Raw genomic sequence first — 18,821 nt, forward strand, 5'->3', positions numbered from 1 at the left:
TAATGTTTATGGTGTGAGCAGGGACATTTTTCTGGAAGCAGCTGATGCTGCCCTGATTCTGGAGGAATGTCCCGAAAAGGCATTGGGGTTGAGTCCCCGCCTAGTTAAGAGGGTTCTGAGGTACATTATGAATTTAGCTGTAGTGAGTGGTTTGCCCTGCAGTTAAATAGGGGCATATTGAGATTTGGTCCTGTGAGTGATAACCTGTAAAGGTCTGACATTTTGACCGGCACCTTATTGCCCGTAGGATTGTCCCTACGTATTACATATGGCAAGAGGATGTGAACTGTTTGGTACTAGGATGGGCACCTAAGACATGGTGTAGCCAGCCAGGTAAGTTTTGTAGTGTTAAGAGAGATTTTATAAATTGTGTGGGCAAAAAGGAGAGGAGTGTCGCAATGGTGACTAGTGAACGAATATCGGTTTTATGGTAATCAGTGGTAAACTTGTTGTAAAGGTGAAATCTCTATTGTATGCTTGTGATGTATAATCAGAGAGGGCAGCTCAATCCAGAAATCTGCCAAATGCCATGAGGCGAGTTAGTGCAGTATTAAGCCATGGAATGTGGGTATAGCCAGCTGCTTTATTGTCAGAAAATCACTTTACTTCCCCTATCCGATCATACCTCCCCAGGCCTTGTAGGCGGCCACTATGGGGCAGATTCCAAAGAAATGTTGAAGAGGAATAGAAATTCTTTTTTTTTTTTTTTTTTTTTGAGTCTCAACTGGCCAGGCAACTCAGAACCAAAAGTCACCAAATTGGCTGTGAAATCAGTGTGTGCGGACGCATTGGTCCATGTAACTGGGAAATGGTGAGAAATGGCGGGAATAACCTGGCCCCCAATCCAATGTGGTATGAACCTGAGCCATATGTGTAGGTCTGCTTACAACTAGTGCCAGAATGCAACTGTCGGTGGGAAGAAGACTCAGCGGTCGGGAAATAAATGTGCAGAATAATTCTCATGGCAAACCTCAATGTGCCCAGTAGGACTGTAGATCCATTCTCCCCCCACCCTCCCCGCTTGTTCTTCAGAAGGAAAGGTTCCCAGGACTCCGATGCGCTGTACCTTCTCTGTAGGTGGACATGTTCTGTAGCTTATTAGTGTCAAGATGAATGCCTAAGAAGGTCAGTTTGTGAAAGTGGAACCCATAGTGAGGAAAAGTGCCATCGTCTTGTGAATACTAACCAGAGCGGAGTGAGGGCGTTCTATCGTGAGGAAGTTATCTAAGATAACCGGTGACTGCAGGACATTCGCTAATATTGAGTGTGAGTCAACATAGTGTGTAAGCAAATAAGATAAACAGCTTGGGGTTACTCTTTGCTCTAAAAGTTACACGTGTGGGAAATTCATGACAATCCCTCCATAAAATGCCATGAACATGCCCTTGGGATGGCTGAATAGGTAGAAGCTTGGAGGCATAGGAAATGTCTGTCTTGCCCACCCAAGCTCTGGTCAACCCCTTTGGCATAGTGCTGGGAGAATTCCTTAGAGGAAATCAATGAGTTGAGGCTAGGGGTGGGTAATTAATATGGTTGAATACCTTCTTAACCCCTTAAGGACACATGACGTATGTGACACGTCATGATTCCCTTTTATTCCAGAAGTTTGGTCCTTAAGGGGTTAAGCAACGTGATTGTGTTGCGGGGTCTATTAATGCAGACAGAAGGTTCTGACACTCGTGAATACCAGACAGGAGTGTGACCAGACCTGTGTGGAAACCTTGATGTAGAAGTCGACTGAGTGACAGAAAGGCTGTGCTTAGAGGTAAAACTCCAGGTTGTCGATGCAAACCTTCTCTATGGTGAGGAGAAGTAGAGCCACTTACATCACAAAAGTCTGAAGGCTAGGATGAATTCTGGGATAGTGAGTTTCTGATTGAGTCTGGGATTCTGGTGTATAGAACGACGTACAGATAATCGTAGTAGTAAGACTTGTACTCTAAGACATCGTGGGAGGCAATCAGTAAGGAGACTAAATTAACCTTTCCAGATGTCTTTGCGTATGGTCAGGGACACAAAGTATGAGGGAGTAATAATGTAAACCGATGTGCTAAGGGAGGGATTTGAAAGGATAACATAACCATGAGAGGGATTTGGGAGTCCTGTGGCTGGGATGTGCATCAGTGCCTGTGGAGATTCCAGTCTCTGTAGTCCATCGTTGATGTTATGTATGGAGGCAAGTAGAGTGGATATCAACGGTTTGACTTCATGTGATTTGGACTAGTGGGCAGGGGCCACTGAAAGGTGTGGCAAGAACGTTGGCCTCTTAGGGACTGTAAAAAGAATCAATATAAGAGGCCATGCTGGGTGAGGCCCTAACTCGTAACCTGGAGAGGTTGATGTGAGGCGTTAGCTATGTGTTGGGCCGAGGGGCGTGTACCTCCATATGCGGATGAAGATGGGTGTTGGCCTCACGGAACTGATAATGATGAGGCTAGTTACTGGCATAGCTGGGTACCAGGCCGATAGCTGACATAGCGGATCCGAGAATGGGACGGGTAATGGGTAGTAGCGAGGTGGGTAAACATACCTTGCTTGGGGTAGAATGTGGGTTCCTTGCCAGAGGAATGAGATATTGGAGAACCTAAAGGGAAATGATGGTGGGAGGCAAGTTGGAACTGGAATTGGGCTTGACTTACTGTGAACGAAATACGCCTGTATAATCGGGGTGGTTGTTCTTGAGGCTGGTCTATGAATAGGTAACCTGAGGACATAGTTGTTAGAATCCTGACCCTACGATGGTGGGTACAAGATTCATAGGACATAAATCAAATATCCCTATAAGTGAGTAGGGTGAGGATCCTAGGCCATTACCAGAGACCATGGGGAGTGTTTAACCAATACTGCGACAATAATGGGGGATAGGCAGAGTCATGAGTGACCGCTAATTGGTCCTGTGACTTCTTTAGCTAAAATACATATAGGGGGATATGGAATACCAAGCTATGATGGCAGTTTTGAGCTATCCCGGTAGGACTTAGAATATTTAATTATGGTCGTGCCAGCATGGGAAGGAGGGTGTATGTGTGGGGAATTAAGGATCCCCGGGCGTAGGCCTGTGTACGGCCTGGCAAAGGAATTGCGTGCCAGCGTTGGCTGATGTAACATAGAACAGTTAGAGTGGAGTTGCTGTAGGTTTAGTGATACAAGGGTCGGTTAGGATGATGAACTTGCTTGAGTAGAATATAGCAGCAATGAGTAAATAACCTTTAGTGCATAATACGTGATTATTTTGACGTAGAGTCAGGGGGAACATATGATGGTATGGTAAAGCCTGGTACACTAGGGTTTGTCCCAGGGAACATGACGATACATATGAACATAGGAGTGTGGCGTGTTACAAAAAAGGTTTAGCGAATAGGTGATCGTCCTCCAAATAAGTAATATACCTATCGTGGGAGCAAGTATACAGATTGGCCATAACACATGGTAACAAATGTGAACGTGATGACTGCCTCAGAACAGTACCAGGTCCATAAGTGATAGAATAAGACATATGCGATATATGATGGTAATGCTATATATGTAGTGAATATTAAATGCTTACCAGAGCTGAATTAGTAATGGGAAACTGACAATATCCATGCACAATCGTAAATAATAACAAGAAACATAGCAAATATAACAGAACTACAGGGGGCATGTAAGGATAACTAGTAGCAGGCTAAAGAACCTGGACATTTCATGTATCAGGGAACAGTGTAAAACTAACGAATTGGTACTATGATTGTGGTGGCCGTTGATGGAAGCATGGAATGGAAGATGGAAGCATGTAATTGAGATAGACTGGAGACTAGTTCGGTAGAAATTTGACGAAAAGAAACTAGCGAATAGGAATGGAACAAAGAGCAGGCAGGAGTAGGTGAACTGACTTAAGTCCTGAACGGGAAAAAGTCCAGAATATACGGTATGTAAAAACGTAAACGTGTGAACAATTGTGTGTTCATGGATTTGGCCCATACAGGCAGACTCACGGTTCGTGGATTTGACTGGTACAGGAAACAAACGAGAGGTCAGCTATGTGGCTGGAAAGTACCCAGACTTGGTGGACACGGAGGTTTGGTCCAGGAAAAGGCCCGATAAGCCGGTAAGGGGTCTCATAGCGCCAGCGGGAACGAACAGCCAGTTCTGGAGAGGAGGGGAGTAGTCTCTGACTGCGTGTGGCTGGAACAGCGTGATGGGAGTTGTTGGAGCAGGGAAAACTTGGTCCGATCAGCGTGGGAGTCAATGACCGCATGTGGCTGGAACAGCGTGATGGGAGTTGTTGGAGCTGGGAGAACTTGGTCCGATCGGCGTGGGAGTCTGACCGTATGTGGCTGGAACAGCATGATGGGAGTTGTTGGAGCTGGGAGAACTTGGTCCGATCGGCGTGGGAGTCTGACCGCATGTGGCTGGAACAGCGTGATGGGAGTTGTTGGAGCAGGGAGAACTTGTCCAATCGGCTTGGGAGACTTTGACCGTATGTGGCTGGAACAGCGTGATGGGAGTTGTTGGACCAGGGAGAACTTGGTCCAATCATCGTGGGAGTCTCTTACTGCATGTGGCTGGAACAGCATGATGGGAGTTGTTGGAGCAGAGAGAACTTGGTCTGATCGTCCTGGGAGTCTCTGACCGCATGCGGCTGGAACAGCATGATGGGAGTTGTTGGAGCAGGGAGAACTTGGACCAATCAGCGTGGGAGTCTCTGACCGCATGTGGCTGGAACAGCAGGATGGGAGTTGTTGGAGCAGGGAAAAACTTGGTCCGATCGGCATGGGAGCCACAGTAGGCCCAGACCAGCTTGTTTGGAGTTTTAGGCAGTCTGTGTTGATGACCTTTGAACCGGAAGTAGTCATGAACCAGGCAGCATCAGCCCTGTGGTGTAGGGTGCCTGAGTTTAAATAGCCGGGTAACCCCTCCCACAACTTCAGGCTACGCCTTCCAATATATATATATATATATATATATATATATATATATATATATATATATATATATATATATATATATATATATATATATATATAAAGACAAAATATGAGGGAAGGCTGCTCTCCGGACTTTAAAACTTCAAACTTTTATTTAGGAAATAGTTAAAAACGACCAACGTTTCGGTCCCCGCTCGGGACCTTCCTCAGGGTCAAAATAGAACAGCAAACACTACAGTACAATGTGACAGTGGCAAATATATACTCAAATAATCAATTAGTTACTCACCCAAGGTGTGTTTCCGTGGATTCCCGCCATCACCCTGTGCGCTTCCGGGTGTGCGTGCGCATGTATACGCATCACTTCCCTTCAATTACGTGTCTACGTAATAGTTTACCCATCACCCTGGAAACCATAACAACAAAACGGCCTGTCTTTAAAAACAGGACCGTGATCCACAGGATGGAAGATGCTATAAGTATATTTACAAAAAACGTGCATCCAAGTGTTTATACTTAATACGATCTATTGTCAAAAAAGAGAGAACATGTGCAAATTAATATTCATATAGTTAATATTGATGCCTAAAGCAATGTGCATTAACCCCTAAAAGGGGTGTGTGGGTAATTGTATATACCTGAAGTGTATCATAACTAGAGTTGTGAGACCACTACTGTCTCCTATTAAAGTGCTAGTGAAATATATAAAGTGCTAGTGGAATATATAAAGTGCTAATAACTTTGCACCAAATTGTGCAAAACATGCAAATAAAGTGAAACACCCCTGCTTACTGTAGCTTAATGTGTAAAACAACTGTGCATACCAGTGTATTACAGCAACTCCAACATAAAGATACAACTAATAAACATATTCATTGCTTTCTATTACTAATTAAAAATACTTTCATTTAAAAATACTTTTCAATTAAAAATTTTTTTCCAAGCTAGCTGTGAAACTTCATATAAACGAATGATACGTATTGTTCTCATTTAACCCCATAGGAGCCACTGTATCCAGTTGATGGATCCAAAAAGTCTCTTTTTGAAGGAGCATCCTTCCTCTATCTCCTCCTCTTCGGGGGGGAGGAATGTGGTCTATACCCACAAACTTCAATGATGCCAGTGGATGCTTCTTTTCCAAAAAGTGCCATGCAACCGGTTTGTCTGATTGTCCATCCCTATAGGCTAACCTGATACTCGACCGATGCCCCCTAATCCTTTCACATAACTGAGTCTCCGTCTTGCCTACATAGTGGAGGCCGCATGGACACACCAGTTTGTACACCACATACTGGGTTTTGCAAGTAATGGTATGCTTGATGTCGTAGGTCCTGTTTGTGTTGAATCTCTTGGCCGGTATCATATGTCCACATGTCACACACCCTAGGCATCGCACACTACCCCGTATGTTGTGTTTAACTGCACCTGCATAGCTCTCCACAGGGTCTGTACGAACAAGTAAATCCTTGAGGCTCCTGTTCTTCTTATAACAAATAAGTGGCCTCTCCTTAAAGATCTTCGGCAAGGTGTCGTCCGCTGAAATCATTTTCCAGTTATCTTTGACAATGGCTGATACTTGGCTAGATGAGTTGTGGAAGGTCATAGGGAAGACCAACCTCTGTTCACGTTTCTTAATTGGGAGCGTCGGAGCCAAACAAGCTTTCACCAGTGCATCATCCAACACGTGAGCATCATATCCTCTTTCTAGAAATTTTTGGGTCATAGCCCCAAGCTGTATCTCGGCCTTGTCTTTGTCTGAATTGTTGCGGATCACCGACTGGAATTGGGCTTTCGGAATTGATTTTATCAGGGCAGCGGGATGGGCACTCCTAGCGTGTAGCAGAGTGTTACGGTCCGTGGGCTTGGAGAATAACGTGTGTTGTATGCCGTTACTGCCATATGAAATTTCAAGGTCCAAATATTGGACCCGGTCTCCACTAATATTCGCTGTGAACTGTATAGGTAGCGGGAGAGCATTCAATTCGTCGACCATAGTGGCTGCTGCCTCATGTGTGCCCTGCCAGATGATCAGCAGGTCGTCGATATACCGATAGTATCCAATAATTGAATGCTGGTATGGAGTCAAGATATTGATGGTTTCATAAACGTACATGTACGCGTTGGCATACATGGGAGCCATCGCCGACCCCATCGATGTACCAGCCACCTGTAGGTACCACTGGTCCTCAAAACGAAAGTAGTTGTTATAAAGGATAAGTGACAGTAACTCCAACACAAATTCGATGGGCGGACCCCGGTAGGTAGACGATTCGTGTAACACCTGCCTCATAGCTTCAATGCCCCCTGTATGGGGTATCACTGTATATAGGCTTTTCACGTCCATTGTTATAAAAATTGGAGCTGTGTTGTTGAAATCCAACTTCCTAATTCTATCCAGTAACGTTTGTGTATCCCTGATACAAGTGTGGAGCTGTTCAACTGGCTCCTTGAAAATAAAGTCGAGCCACTGGGCTATCGGCTCCAGTATGCCATCAATTGCCGAAACAATGGGCCGTCCAGGGGGTTTATTATGGTCTTTATGTATCTTGGGGATACTGTATATGACCGGAGTACGAGGGAATGGTTTGTTCAAAAACCTGTATAGCTCCAGACTGATGAAGTCAGCCCTGAGGCCCATCTCTAATACATCTTCAATTTAATCCCCAGCGTAGGATCACTTGTGAGAGGGCAATACGTATTCATATCCTGGAGCTGTAGTTTCAAATCCTCCGCATAGTCCACATAGTCCACATAGTTCATAACGACTATGCCCCCTCCCTTATCCGCTTGGCGGATGATGATCGAATGGTCCTGCGCAAGATGTTTAAGTAAAGAGCGCTCATGCTTGGAAATATTGTGTTGCTTCCCCCTTGGGTTTGAAAAGGCCTCCTTTGCCATCTTGGATGTAGTCATCAGGAAGGTCTTAATGGATGCTCTGGTGGATTGAGGATCAAATGTAGATTTTACTCTAAATCCCTCAGGTTTGGTGGGCATATGGTGTGCTTCATCTTTATTACTGGTATGAAAAAATTCTTTAAGCCTCATGTTTCTGCCCATAATAAACAGCTCGGTACTCCATTTGAAAGAGTTGGGATAGCTAGTTGGAACAAACGTGAGTCCTTTGCTAAGGATGTTGATTTCCTGGTTGCTGAGTTGTCTATGGGAGAGGTTGAATACTGGGGTCACTTGGGGAGGGGGGGCCTTCCCCTTGTCACTACCTCTGCCCTTACGTCCTCTCCTATTCCTGTAAGGTCTTTGCCTCTGACCCTGCTCCTGGTGACCGTGCCTGGATCGGTCTGATCTAAAAAAGGTGATGCTGTAGCTGGCGTGTCGGTCTCAGACATAGATTCTCCAGAGGTTACATCGATTGTAGTTATCTTTGGACGAACAATCCTTTTACGGAAGCGTCTGGGTCTAGGTGGACGATCGCCTGAGAGCCACCGATAGACCCGATGGTCCTTGTAGTCCTGCTGAACCATCTCGAACTTCTGTTTCTTGAATCGTACCAATTCATTCTTATACTTTAGCAGTTCAATTTTAAGCTGTTGTTGTAGCTTTAAGCCCTCCGCAGACGCCAACATCACTGCTAGTTCAGTCTCCATAGCGAGAATCTGTTGTCGCACTTCCACCAGGTCACTCTTGACATCCTTGATAGTGATAAGTATTAGATCAAATGAGGCTTTATTCAATACATGGGTCCAATCCCTGCAGACTGTCACTTTATGTCTCCCAATAGAGGGTATGCTCAACAGCCTGAAGCCGCGCGGAATCATCTTCGCTTTGAAGTAGTCTGATAAAAATAAGCCATGTAAGTCTAAATCCACGCTTTTCTTGTGCAGGCGTAATAGCTTAAAATAGACATCCCTCATGGTATTTTGATTGGGTAATTCCTGGCTAGTCTGTTCCCATAGGATCTGGGCTGCCTCCTCCGGCGTAAATTGTAAAGTTTCAACATTCGTATTCTGTTCTCCAGCTAGCATTAAAAATTCATCCATCTCAGACAATAGACCAAAAATAGATGGTACTGTGTGTAGACTGTATGGGAGCTGAACGTGAAAAGAAGCATCCACTGGCATCATTGAAGTTTGTGGGTATAGACCACATTCCTCCCCCCTGAAGAGGAGGAGATAGAGGAAGGATGCTCCTTCAAAAAGAGACTTTTTGGATCCATCAACTGGATACAGTGGCTCCTATGGGGTTAAATGAGAACAATACGTATCATTTGTTTATATGAAGTTTCACAGCTAGCTTGGAAAAAAATTTTTTATTGAAAAGTATTTTTAAATGAAAGTATTTTTAATTAGTAATAGAAAGCAATGAATATGTTTATTAGTTGTATCTTTATGTTGGAGTTGCTGTAATACACTGGTATGCACAGTTGTTTTACACATTAAGCTACAGTAAGCAGGGGTGTTTCACTTTATTTGCATGTTTTGCACAATTTGGTGCAAAGTTATTAGCACTTTATATATTCCACTAGCACTTTATATATTTCACTAGCACTTTAATAGGAGACAGTAGTGGTCTCACAACTCTAGTTATGATACACTTCGGGTATATACAATTACCCACACACCCCTTTTAGGGGTTAATGCACATTGCTTTAGGCATCAATATTAACTATATGAATATTAATTTGCACATGTTCTCTCTTTTTTGACAATAGATCGTATTAAGTATAAACACTTGGATGCACGTTTTTTGTAAATATACTTATAGCATCTTCCATCCTGTGGATCACGGTCCTGTTTTTAAAGACAGGCCGTTTTGTTGTTATGGTTTCCAGGGTGATGGGTAAACTATTACGTAGACACGTAATTGAAGGGAAGTGATGCGTATACATGCGCACGCACACCCGGAAGCGCACAGGGTGATGGCGGGAATCCACGGAAACACACCTTGGGTGAGTAACTAATTGATTATTTGAGTATATATTTGCCACTGTCACATTGTACTGTAGTGTTTGCTGTTCTATTTTGACCCTGAGGAAGGTCCCGAGCGGGGACCGAAACGTTGGTCGTTTTTAACTATTTCCTAAATAAAAGTTTGAAGTTTTAAAGTCCGGAGAGCAGCCTTCCCTCATATTTTGTCTTTACATGATTTGGAGCTCTGGTGGTGCGCCCGGCATTGGACTAACTTTAAAGCGTGAGTGCAAGGGATATTTCTATTTTCTATATATATATATATATATATATATATATATATATAAACAAATTCGAAATCTGGCACTCTACCTTAACGGTTAATTCCTCAAAAAATGCCTTGGTGCTACAGAGCGTAGATATGCAGGAAATGATGAACCAGAGCACTCCAAAGGACTTGGTGAAAAAAAGTTATTTATCTGTGTACAGATGATCTTCCTGTACACAGATAAATAACTTTTTTTCACCAAGTCCTTTGGAGTGCTCTGGTTCATCATTTCCTATATATATATATATTTTCTTTCTATCTATATATCTATCTATATATCTGTTGTATCTATCTATCTATGTTATCTATTTCTATCTATCTATATATATATATATATATATATATATAAATATTTCTATCTATTTATTTATATCTATCTATCTATCTACATCTATCTATCTATTTATTTATATATATATATATATATATATTTATATTGATCTATATCTATTTCTGGCTATATATTTCTATCTATCTATCCATCTTTGTCTATATCTATCTATTTATCTATCCATCTATATATATATATATATATATATATATATATATATATATATATATATATATATATATATCTATCTATATATATCTATATATATATATATATATATATATATATTTATTTCTATCCATTTTATCTATCTATATCTATTGTATCTATCTATCTATATATATATATATATATATATATATATATATATATATATATATTTATATCTATCTATTTGTATCTATTTATTTATATTTATTTATATCTATTTATATTTATATATGTCTATTTTTTATCGATCTACCTTTATCTATCTGTTTCTATCTATCTATCTATTTCTATCTATCTATAGCTATCTATTTCTGTCTATATATTTCTATTTCTATCTATTTTTATCTATCTATTTCTATCTATATCTATCTATTTTTATCTATCTATATATCTATCTATCAATCTATCTATACCCCTATCTGTATTTATCTCTCTCTATCTATTTTAATTTATCTATATATTTCTATCTCCCTCCCTCCCACTCTTTTCCTCCCACTCTTTCCCTCCCTCCCACTCTTTCACCCTCAGCCACCCACTCACCCTCAGCCACCCACTCACTCTCAGTCACCCACCCACACTCACTCAATCACCCACACTCACTCAATAAGTTTACTTACAGTTTGAATCCTCCCCTCCTGCTCGGTCTCCGTCTTCATCCTGTCAGCTCCTCCAGCCTGTCAGTTCTCAATCACACGTGACAGCCTGCAGACAGAATGCTTGTGCACAGAGCTGCCCTCTGTCTGATGAAAGCAGATCTGAGTGGATTGAGGAGTTTTATGCCTCAATCAATTCTTAAGTCCCTCTCGTGGCAGTCTGAGTGACTGCAACTGGAGGTGTTCCTAGCTTCCAGTGTAAACACTGTATTTTCACTGTATTTTCTCAGAAAAAAAATGCAGCCTTTCTCTTGTAAACAATGTATTTACTGAGAAAATACAGTGTTTACACGAGAAAGGCTGCAGGGAGCTATAGATCTCACCTGAACAACCGCATTAAGCTGAAGTTGTTCAGGTGACTACAGTGTCCCTTTAACTCAAATTCAGTTTAAAAACATTATGAAGGGGGTACTACTTCCATAATGTTTTTTTGTTTTTTTTTTCAAATGGCCCTGAACACTACTAAATTCCCTGTGATTTTTCTCATAGGTTTAATGCAAAAAAAATAAATAAATCACATCTGCTTTTACTAGTTAATAACTAGGTAGCACTTGATGTGGTTTTTGTTTTTATAAAGGAAGAAGTAGGGTGCGGTATAAGAACAGTGGGAAGCCTATATAATAAAAGGATGTTGTGAGAGGTATACATATTTCTATCTATATAGAGCAAACATGGCAAAAACATATTATACCCCTATGTAAACCTGTCCCTACCTGTTTCAGGACAGAATCCATATGTTTTATCTTTGTCATAGTCTTCTGTGGTTGCACACCATCTGTAGCCATCAGTTCTTCCCTCTGTTGTGCAGCTATCATAACTGGTACCTTGAAACTTGAAAGGGAATTTGCAAGGCTTCCCTTCTCCATTTCCAGACAAAGTGAAGAGTACTAGAGGAAACAAGGCAAGTATTCATTATGCAAACATTAGTATAAGAACAATTAACACAATAGTTATACATTTGCACTTCCTAAATTTTAGCCACAGTAATGCAAAGCCTAAATATTATTTGTGCCCTATGTATGCAGGGTACTATGTAGTGTTTACAAGTGATATGCCATTATATTATCTCATCCTCTATTCTTCTCTTCATCTTAGCATATTTAAAGAATATTACCACCCCCAAAACAGCTTACGCTTATTTAAGTTGTTTTGTGAGCAGGAGTAGAATCAGCAAGTCTTGTCAATAAAACAAAACATGAATTACTTACATCATTGCTCTACTTAAAAAAAAAATGTAGATGACCGTTCTTTTTAGCACTTGAATACCCGAGGAATATTTGACAAACCCGTTGACATAGTTTGGTTCATAGATGTGTATTTCAGAAATGCAATTATGCAAAGCTGTTGTACATGTGGTAGGTGGGACAGCAGTCACCATCACTGGGGGCTGAAGACAGAATTTTTTTTGTAGTACCCAAGTTATTCTTGTGTCTTAGTCACCCTGTGTCCATTATAGTGCCTGGGGTCTAAAATGTATTGTTTATTGTTAAATGTTTTGTGTGCTCTTCTGTCCCTCTGATGCTTTCTACTAACTACGTGGATTTGTCTGTGTAACCCAGCGGTTCCCAAACTGTGTACTAAGGCACCGTGGAAATGTTTCCCAGGTGCTATAATCATAGTACCTAAACCGCGCCTCACTCTCTCCTGCCGGTTCTGCAGGACCGGAGGGGAGATCAGACATCTCCCCCACCGGCCTGCTAGCAGTGTGATGCTGACAGCCGGCAGGGGAGTGAGAGGACCTGAGGGAGCTCTAACCTGCAGCTCCGCCGGGTTTTCCTCTTGCGAGTTCGGAGGCTGCTAGAGTTCACTCTCCCCACTGGGACCACCATGGCTTTTCCACTGGACCACCAGGGATTACCTTGTACTGCCCCCCCCCCCCCCCCCTTCCAGGCACAGCTAAGCATGGAGAGGAGATATGAAAATAATTGTTTTTAATTTAAAAAAAAAATGCATCTATTTATGAATTTCCCCTCCTACCCCAAAGACCCACAAAACTCCCCCCATGCACACACAACCCCCCCCATAAACACACACTGCTCCCTCATACAAACACACTGTCCCACATACACACACACTGTTCCCCCCATAGACACACACTGTATCCCTCTTGCACAAATTGCCCTGCATTCACACACACACAATGTACCCCTCAAGCACAAACTGCCCCACATACACACACTGCACCCTTCACACACACTACACCCTTCACAAACACAATGCACTCCTCACACGCACACACTGCACCCGTCACACACACTGCACCCTTCACTCACATGCACACTGCACCCCCGCCACACACACACACATGCACACCCACACATATTGCACCCCACACACACACACACTACTGCCCCTATCCCCTTCTACAGCCCCTATTCCGGGTAAGTTGTTAAACAGCTTAAACAGTTTGACTACTTACCCTGGGAATGCAATACAACACTACTGGCACGGTAACCACTACAAAGTGCAGTAGTGTTTTTTGTGCCGGAATTGTTTCTTTAAATAATCTACCAGTGCCCCTCCCATGATTTGGTTCTGGATCTGCCCCCGAAAGGCAGGCATTTCTGCCGAACAGGGGCCCAGTATATGTCACAGTGCTGTATTTATATACAACCTAGATTTTTTTTTGACTTGAGGCGCCTTGGAAAAATATTGAAATATTAAGGCCTTGAACCTAAAAAAATTGGGAATCACTGGTATAACCTGTACGGTACCAACCAACTGTTGGTTGCCATTATATTGCAACAGTTATGTACAGCACCACCTGTTGGTTGCAACTGCATATGCACTACCTGAATAGCAAGACTCTGTAATTTGCATATTCATGCAGATTTGCATATTATAGTTTCTGCAGACAGGAGATAGATAGTTTCCCTTCAGATTAGAGACAGTGCATGACAACAGAGATTTTTTTACTCGGGTCTTCCTCAGGTCTTCTTCGTCACTATAAAGTGCCCTCTACATACATGCTATCCAGTTCTTTGCCTGCCCCCGGCAGTAGAGGTAGTCAGGCTTACCCTTTCTTATTTTCCTCAAAGCAGGGTGAGGGGGCTGTGGGGAGGCTTTGCTTCAAGCCTGAAAGTCAGGATTGCCAGCTGGTAAGCACGCTGCAGTTTCAGGTGGAAATCACGGATTATTAATTTTTAAAATTTATAAAAATAACCATTACTATTAACAAGTGATTAGGTTTTTTTTTTTTGTTTTTTTCTATACACACTAAGGTACTTTGGGAGTCTTCTAAAATATGTTTTTTTCTGCCTGGACATAATTGGGTTAAATACATCACCTGACTCAATTATTTCTCAGGCAGAGGGGAGGGATTGTATGCCATGTGTGGGAGTGCCTTACATTGTAAATGTGGTATTATTGGTTTGTAGGTTTGTGTGTCTATCCCCAACAAGGTCCAGCAAGGTCCATGTGGGCATACACCTTGCACAAAAGGCTAAAGAGAGATTTGTTTACCCCTTCATGAAGTCTTGGCTCATGTTTTGGGGATTTGAGAACTACATTCACTCGGGGGATTGCTATATCACAATATTCCCTTGAGTATAATGACTAGCTCGTATAAGAGCTGTTCCTGCTAAGCTCTCTGGACTAGGAGAGGTCTACCCACTGGAAGCTGGATCCTGGTCTTGGGTCCAGGGTGGGTGGAGAATGGCGAGACCCCAACCAAGCTGCGGCGGTATGTGGGGTCTATGGTGGTTATGGTGCTCCAGCACAGTGCTCATGGTGTTCACAAGTACTAAGAAGCAGTGATTGCCTGAGGTGCCAGGCGGTCCGTCACAAGCTGTATCCTCTATATTGCCTTGGTTGCATTTATATCTATAGAGTGTGTCTGTCAGTTTTACGATGGCCGTGGCTGGACAATGTAGGACTTGGAGGGGCACGTGACGTCAATTTGCTCCACCATCACAGGTGTAGCGGAGAGCCGATCTTTCACAGCTATTCTCCACTAGAGATCCCAGTGAGGCTCAGGAACAAGGTGATGATAAGTCCACAGGCAAGGTTTCTAGCAGGTAGAGTAATACAGCAATATCCCCATCGCAATCCAAATAACTGGACGACACACAGTTTCAGGAGTAGATCTGACAAGCTTTATTCCACAGTTCCTTATAAAGCCCTCTCCCATGCAAGGGAGGAGGTTCTATCACTTAAGACATTATCCAATCTGTGAACAGTAACCTCCCACACATCTCCTCCCCTCCTCTAGCATCATAATCCACTTATCATGTACATAGTTTACCCAAGTTTTGGATGTACCCTAAATACTTGGGGTACATCCACAAATCCAATATCTCCAGATAGCCCTAGTCTGGAGGAACAACATATTTTAAAATCAGCCCATTCGGATAAAGCGTTCGGGAGTTATGGGACTTTAAAGTATTGACCGACCGCAGGGGTAAAGTATCCGAAAACAGTTCCATGCATTTTGGCCCTGCGGTCGGTCACAAACAGGCGAATACAAACAGGTGAATTATTGCTGTTAAGTGGCCTGACGGGGATTCGGATGAATCCCCTAGTTCGTGGTGTTCTTTCTACCGAATGGCCCGCCCACTTTCCCCACGAAGTATTGGGAGTCTGGAGGTCTCAGCGGTGGTTGCCTAGTCAAGTGTCCGATTTCGGTTCCAGACACTCGACGGCAAAACACCGCTGTTCGGCAGTTTAAGATGGCCGCCGCCACGTGTTCGTATCCCGAATGGCGGCCACCCAGAGGACAAAGACCACACTGCACGAATAGGTAATTACCCGTTTGCAACATTGTTGCAAACGGTAATTGAAGGCACACTTTACACAGGGTGGTCTGGTTGTTCGGTAGTTTCATTCCCTTGTTTCATTCAAATGATTCTACCGAACAACCAGAGGAATACAGTACTTTACACACATTCAACTGCCAATATAACCAGATACAATGATTTCTATGCATGTTCACACACATTAAACTAGCAATATGACCGAATACAATTATTCCCATACATGTTGTAGGACAGCCCGGTACCAATCCGCTACACTGCTCCCCCTTGCCCACAAGCCGGCATACACAGTCTGATCCAACACGGATCGGCTTGGGGATGTCCGGGGGCTCACGGATCATTTCTCTAAGTCAGTTTGTCTTGACAACCCGTCAGCATTTCCATTCCGCTTACCCGGCCGGTACTGGATATTAAAGTCAAAAGGCTGTAGCGCCAAACTCCAGCGCAGCAGCCTGGCGTTGTCCCCAGCCACCCGGTTCAGCCAGACTAACGGGTTGTGATCCGTGAGCAAGGAAAAGGGCTGTCCATACAAATAGGGCTGCAGTTTCTTTAGGGCCCACACCACAGCCAGACACTCCTTTTCGATGGCGGCGTAGCTTACTTCTCGAGGTAACAGTTTGCGACTGATGTAAGCCACTGCATGTTCGCCGCCATCGGCCCCGACTTGACTCAGTACTGCCCTCAATCCAAACATAGAAGCGTCTGTGTGAACAAGAAAACGTTTAGTTGGATTGGGAGCTGCCAAGACAGGGGCATTTATCAGTGCATTTTTCAATTGTTGAAATGCCTGCTCACACTCCGGGGTCCAGTTTACTTGGCGGGGAAGGTTCTTACGGGTCAGGTCAGTGAGGGGTTTGGCCAGGGCGCTATAATTGGGAACAAACTTCCTGTAATACCCCGCTGTCCCTAGAAACGCTAAAACCTGGGTCTTAGTCCTAGGGGTGGGCCACTGGGCTACAGCCTCTACTTTGGCGGGTTCGGGTTTCTGTTTACCGCACCCTACTCTATGTCCCAGGTACTGTACCTCAGCCATTCCGATACTACACTTGGCCGGCTTCAAGGTCAAACCTGCTTCCCTTATCCTATCTAGCACAGCTCCTATGTGAGCTAAATGTTCCTGCCACGTATTGCTAAAAATAGCAATATCGTCCAGGTAGGCACAGGTATAGTCCTGAAATCCATCCAGGAGCCGATCCACCATCCTTTGGAAGGTGGCTGGGGCGTTTTTCATCCCAAATGGCATGACCTTAAACTGGTACAAGCCAAATGGGGTGACAAAGGCCGACTTCGGGATGGCGTCTGGGGCCAGGGGGATTTGCCAATAACCTTTACACAAGTCAATAGTGGTGAGTTATTGGCCCCTGGCCATTCTGTCCAGTAACTCGTCTATCCGGGGCATCGGATAGGCGTCGGATACGGTCTTCTCGTTCAATCTCCTATAGTCCACGCAGAAGCGGGTCGTACCGTCTCGCTTTGCTACGAGGACTACAGGAGATGCCCAAGGGCTGTCTGAGGGTTCAATCACCCCCAGTTGGAGCATCTCGTCGATCTCCTTACGCATGTTTGCCCGTACCGCTTCTGGGATGCGGTAGGGAGTCTGGCGCATGGGTAGTTGCCCTGGGGTCTCGACCCGGTGAGTTGCCAGAGGCGTGTATCCAGGTACATTAGAGAACGTGTCGCGTTTCTCTTCTAATAGTTGCTGTACCTCGATCCGCTCCTGTGGGCTCAGCCGATCTCCCAGCGCAACCTCCCCTAAATCCCCGGACAACTGCCCATCCCCCAGCAAATCGGGGAGGGGTAAGCTGTCAAACTCTTCAGTGTTAGGGGCACAGATGGCGGTTACCTCCTCAGTACGCTCGTGGTAGGGCTTCAGCATGTTCACATGGAGCATGCGTCGCCCCCCAGTCCCTGTGCAGGGGCCGATAATTTAAGTGGTGTCACATCTTTGCTCCACCACCTTATATGGGCCCTGCCAGGCGGCCTGTAACTTATCATGTCGGACAGGTTTTAAAATTAGTACTTTCTGCCCGACCTGAAAGCTACGGTCCCTGGCTCCCCGATCATACCATGTGCGCTGGCGGGTCTGGGCCTCCTGAAGGTTTTCCCTTACCATCTTGGTCAACGCTTCTAGGCGGTCCCGAAAGGCCAACACATATGGTATGATGGGGGTGCCGTCTGTGCTCCGGTCTCCCTCCCAATGCTCTCTAATAAGATCTAATGGGCCTCGGACACTCCTCCCAAACAGTAATTCAAACGGGGAGAACCCTGTGGATTCCTGCGGCACCTCCCGGTATGCGAATAGGAGGTGCGGCAGGAATCGTTCCCAGTCCTTGTGGGTCTCTGCAAAGGTTCGGAGCATCTGCTTCAAGGTACCATTGAATCGTTCGCAGAGCCCGTTCGTCTGGGGGTGGTAAGGGGCACTGATAATAGGCTTAATGCCACAGATCCTCCAGAGGTGTTGGGTGAATTCTGCGGTAAACTGGGTACCCTGATCCGAGATAATCTCCCTGGGTAATCCCATCCGGGAGAATATCCGCATGAGGGCATCCGCGACCGTTTCAGCGTGGATGTTGGTCAAAGCCACTGCCTCTGGATACCTGGTGGCATAATCTAGTACCGTTAAAATATACCTTTTTCCTGACGGGCTAGCTTTATTGAGAGGGCCTATCAGATCCACCGCTATTCGGCTAAAAGGTTCCTCTATTATGGGTAAGGGGTGAAGTTTAGCCTTCCTGCGATCTCCCCTTTTTCCCACTCTCTGGCAGGTATCGCAAGTCGT

General features: G+C 44.2%; 1 protein-coding gene across 1 annotated transcript in view; it reads right to left on the reverse strand.

Annotated features, from left to right (window-relative positions):
* MMP2 (matrix metallopeptidase 2) overlaps positions 1 to 18,821 on the reverse strand; it is a 740,650-nt gene that overhangs the window by 351,532 nt on the left and 370,297 nt on the right. The window contains exon 6 of the mRNA XM_063437965.1: positions 12,005 to 12,178. Within this exon, the coding sequence (XP_063294035.1) occupies positions 12,005 to 12,178 (174 nt within the window). The remainder of the gene's footprint in view (positions 1 to 12,004; positions 12,179 to 18,821) is intronic.

Source organism: Pelobates fuscus, chromosome 12 (assembly GCF_036172605.1).
Source record: "Pelobates fuscus isolate aPelFus1 chromosome 12, aPelFus1.pri, whole genome shotgun sequence".
In the NCBI taxonomy this organism is placed as follows: Eukaryota; Metazoa; Chordata; class Amphibia; order Anura; family Pelobatidae; genus Pelobates; species Pelobates fuscus.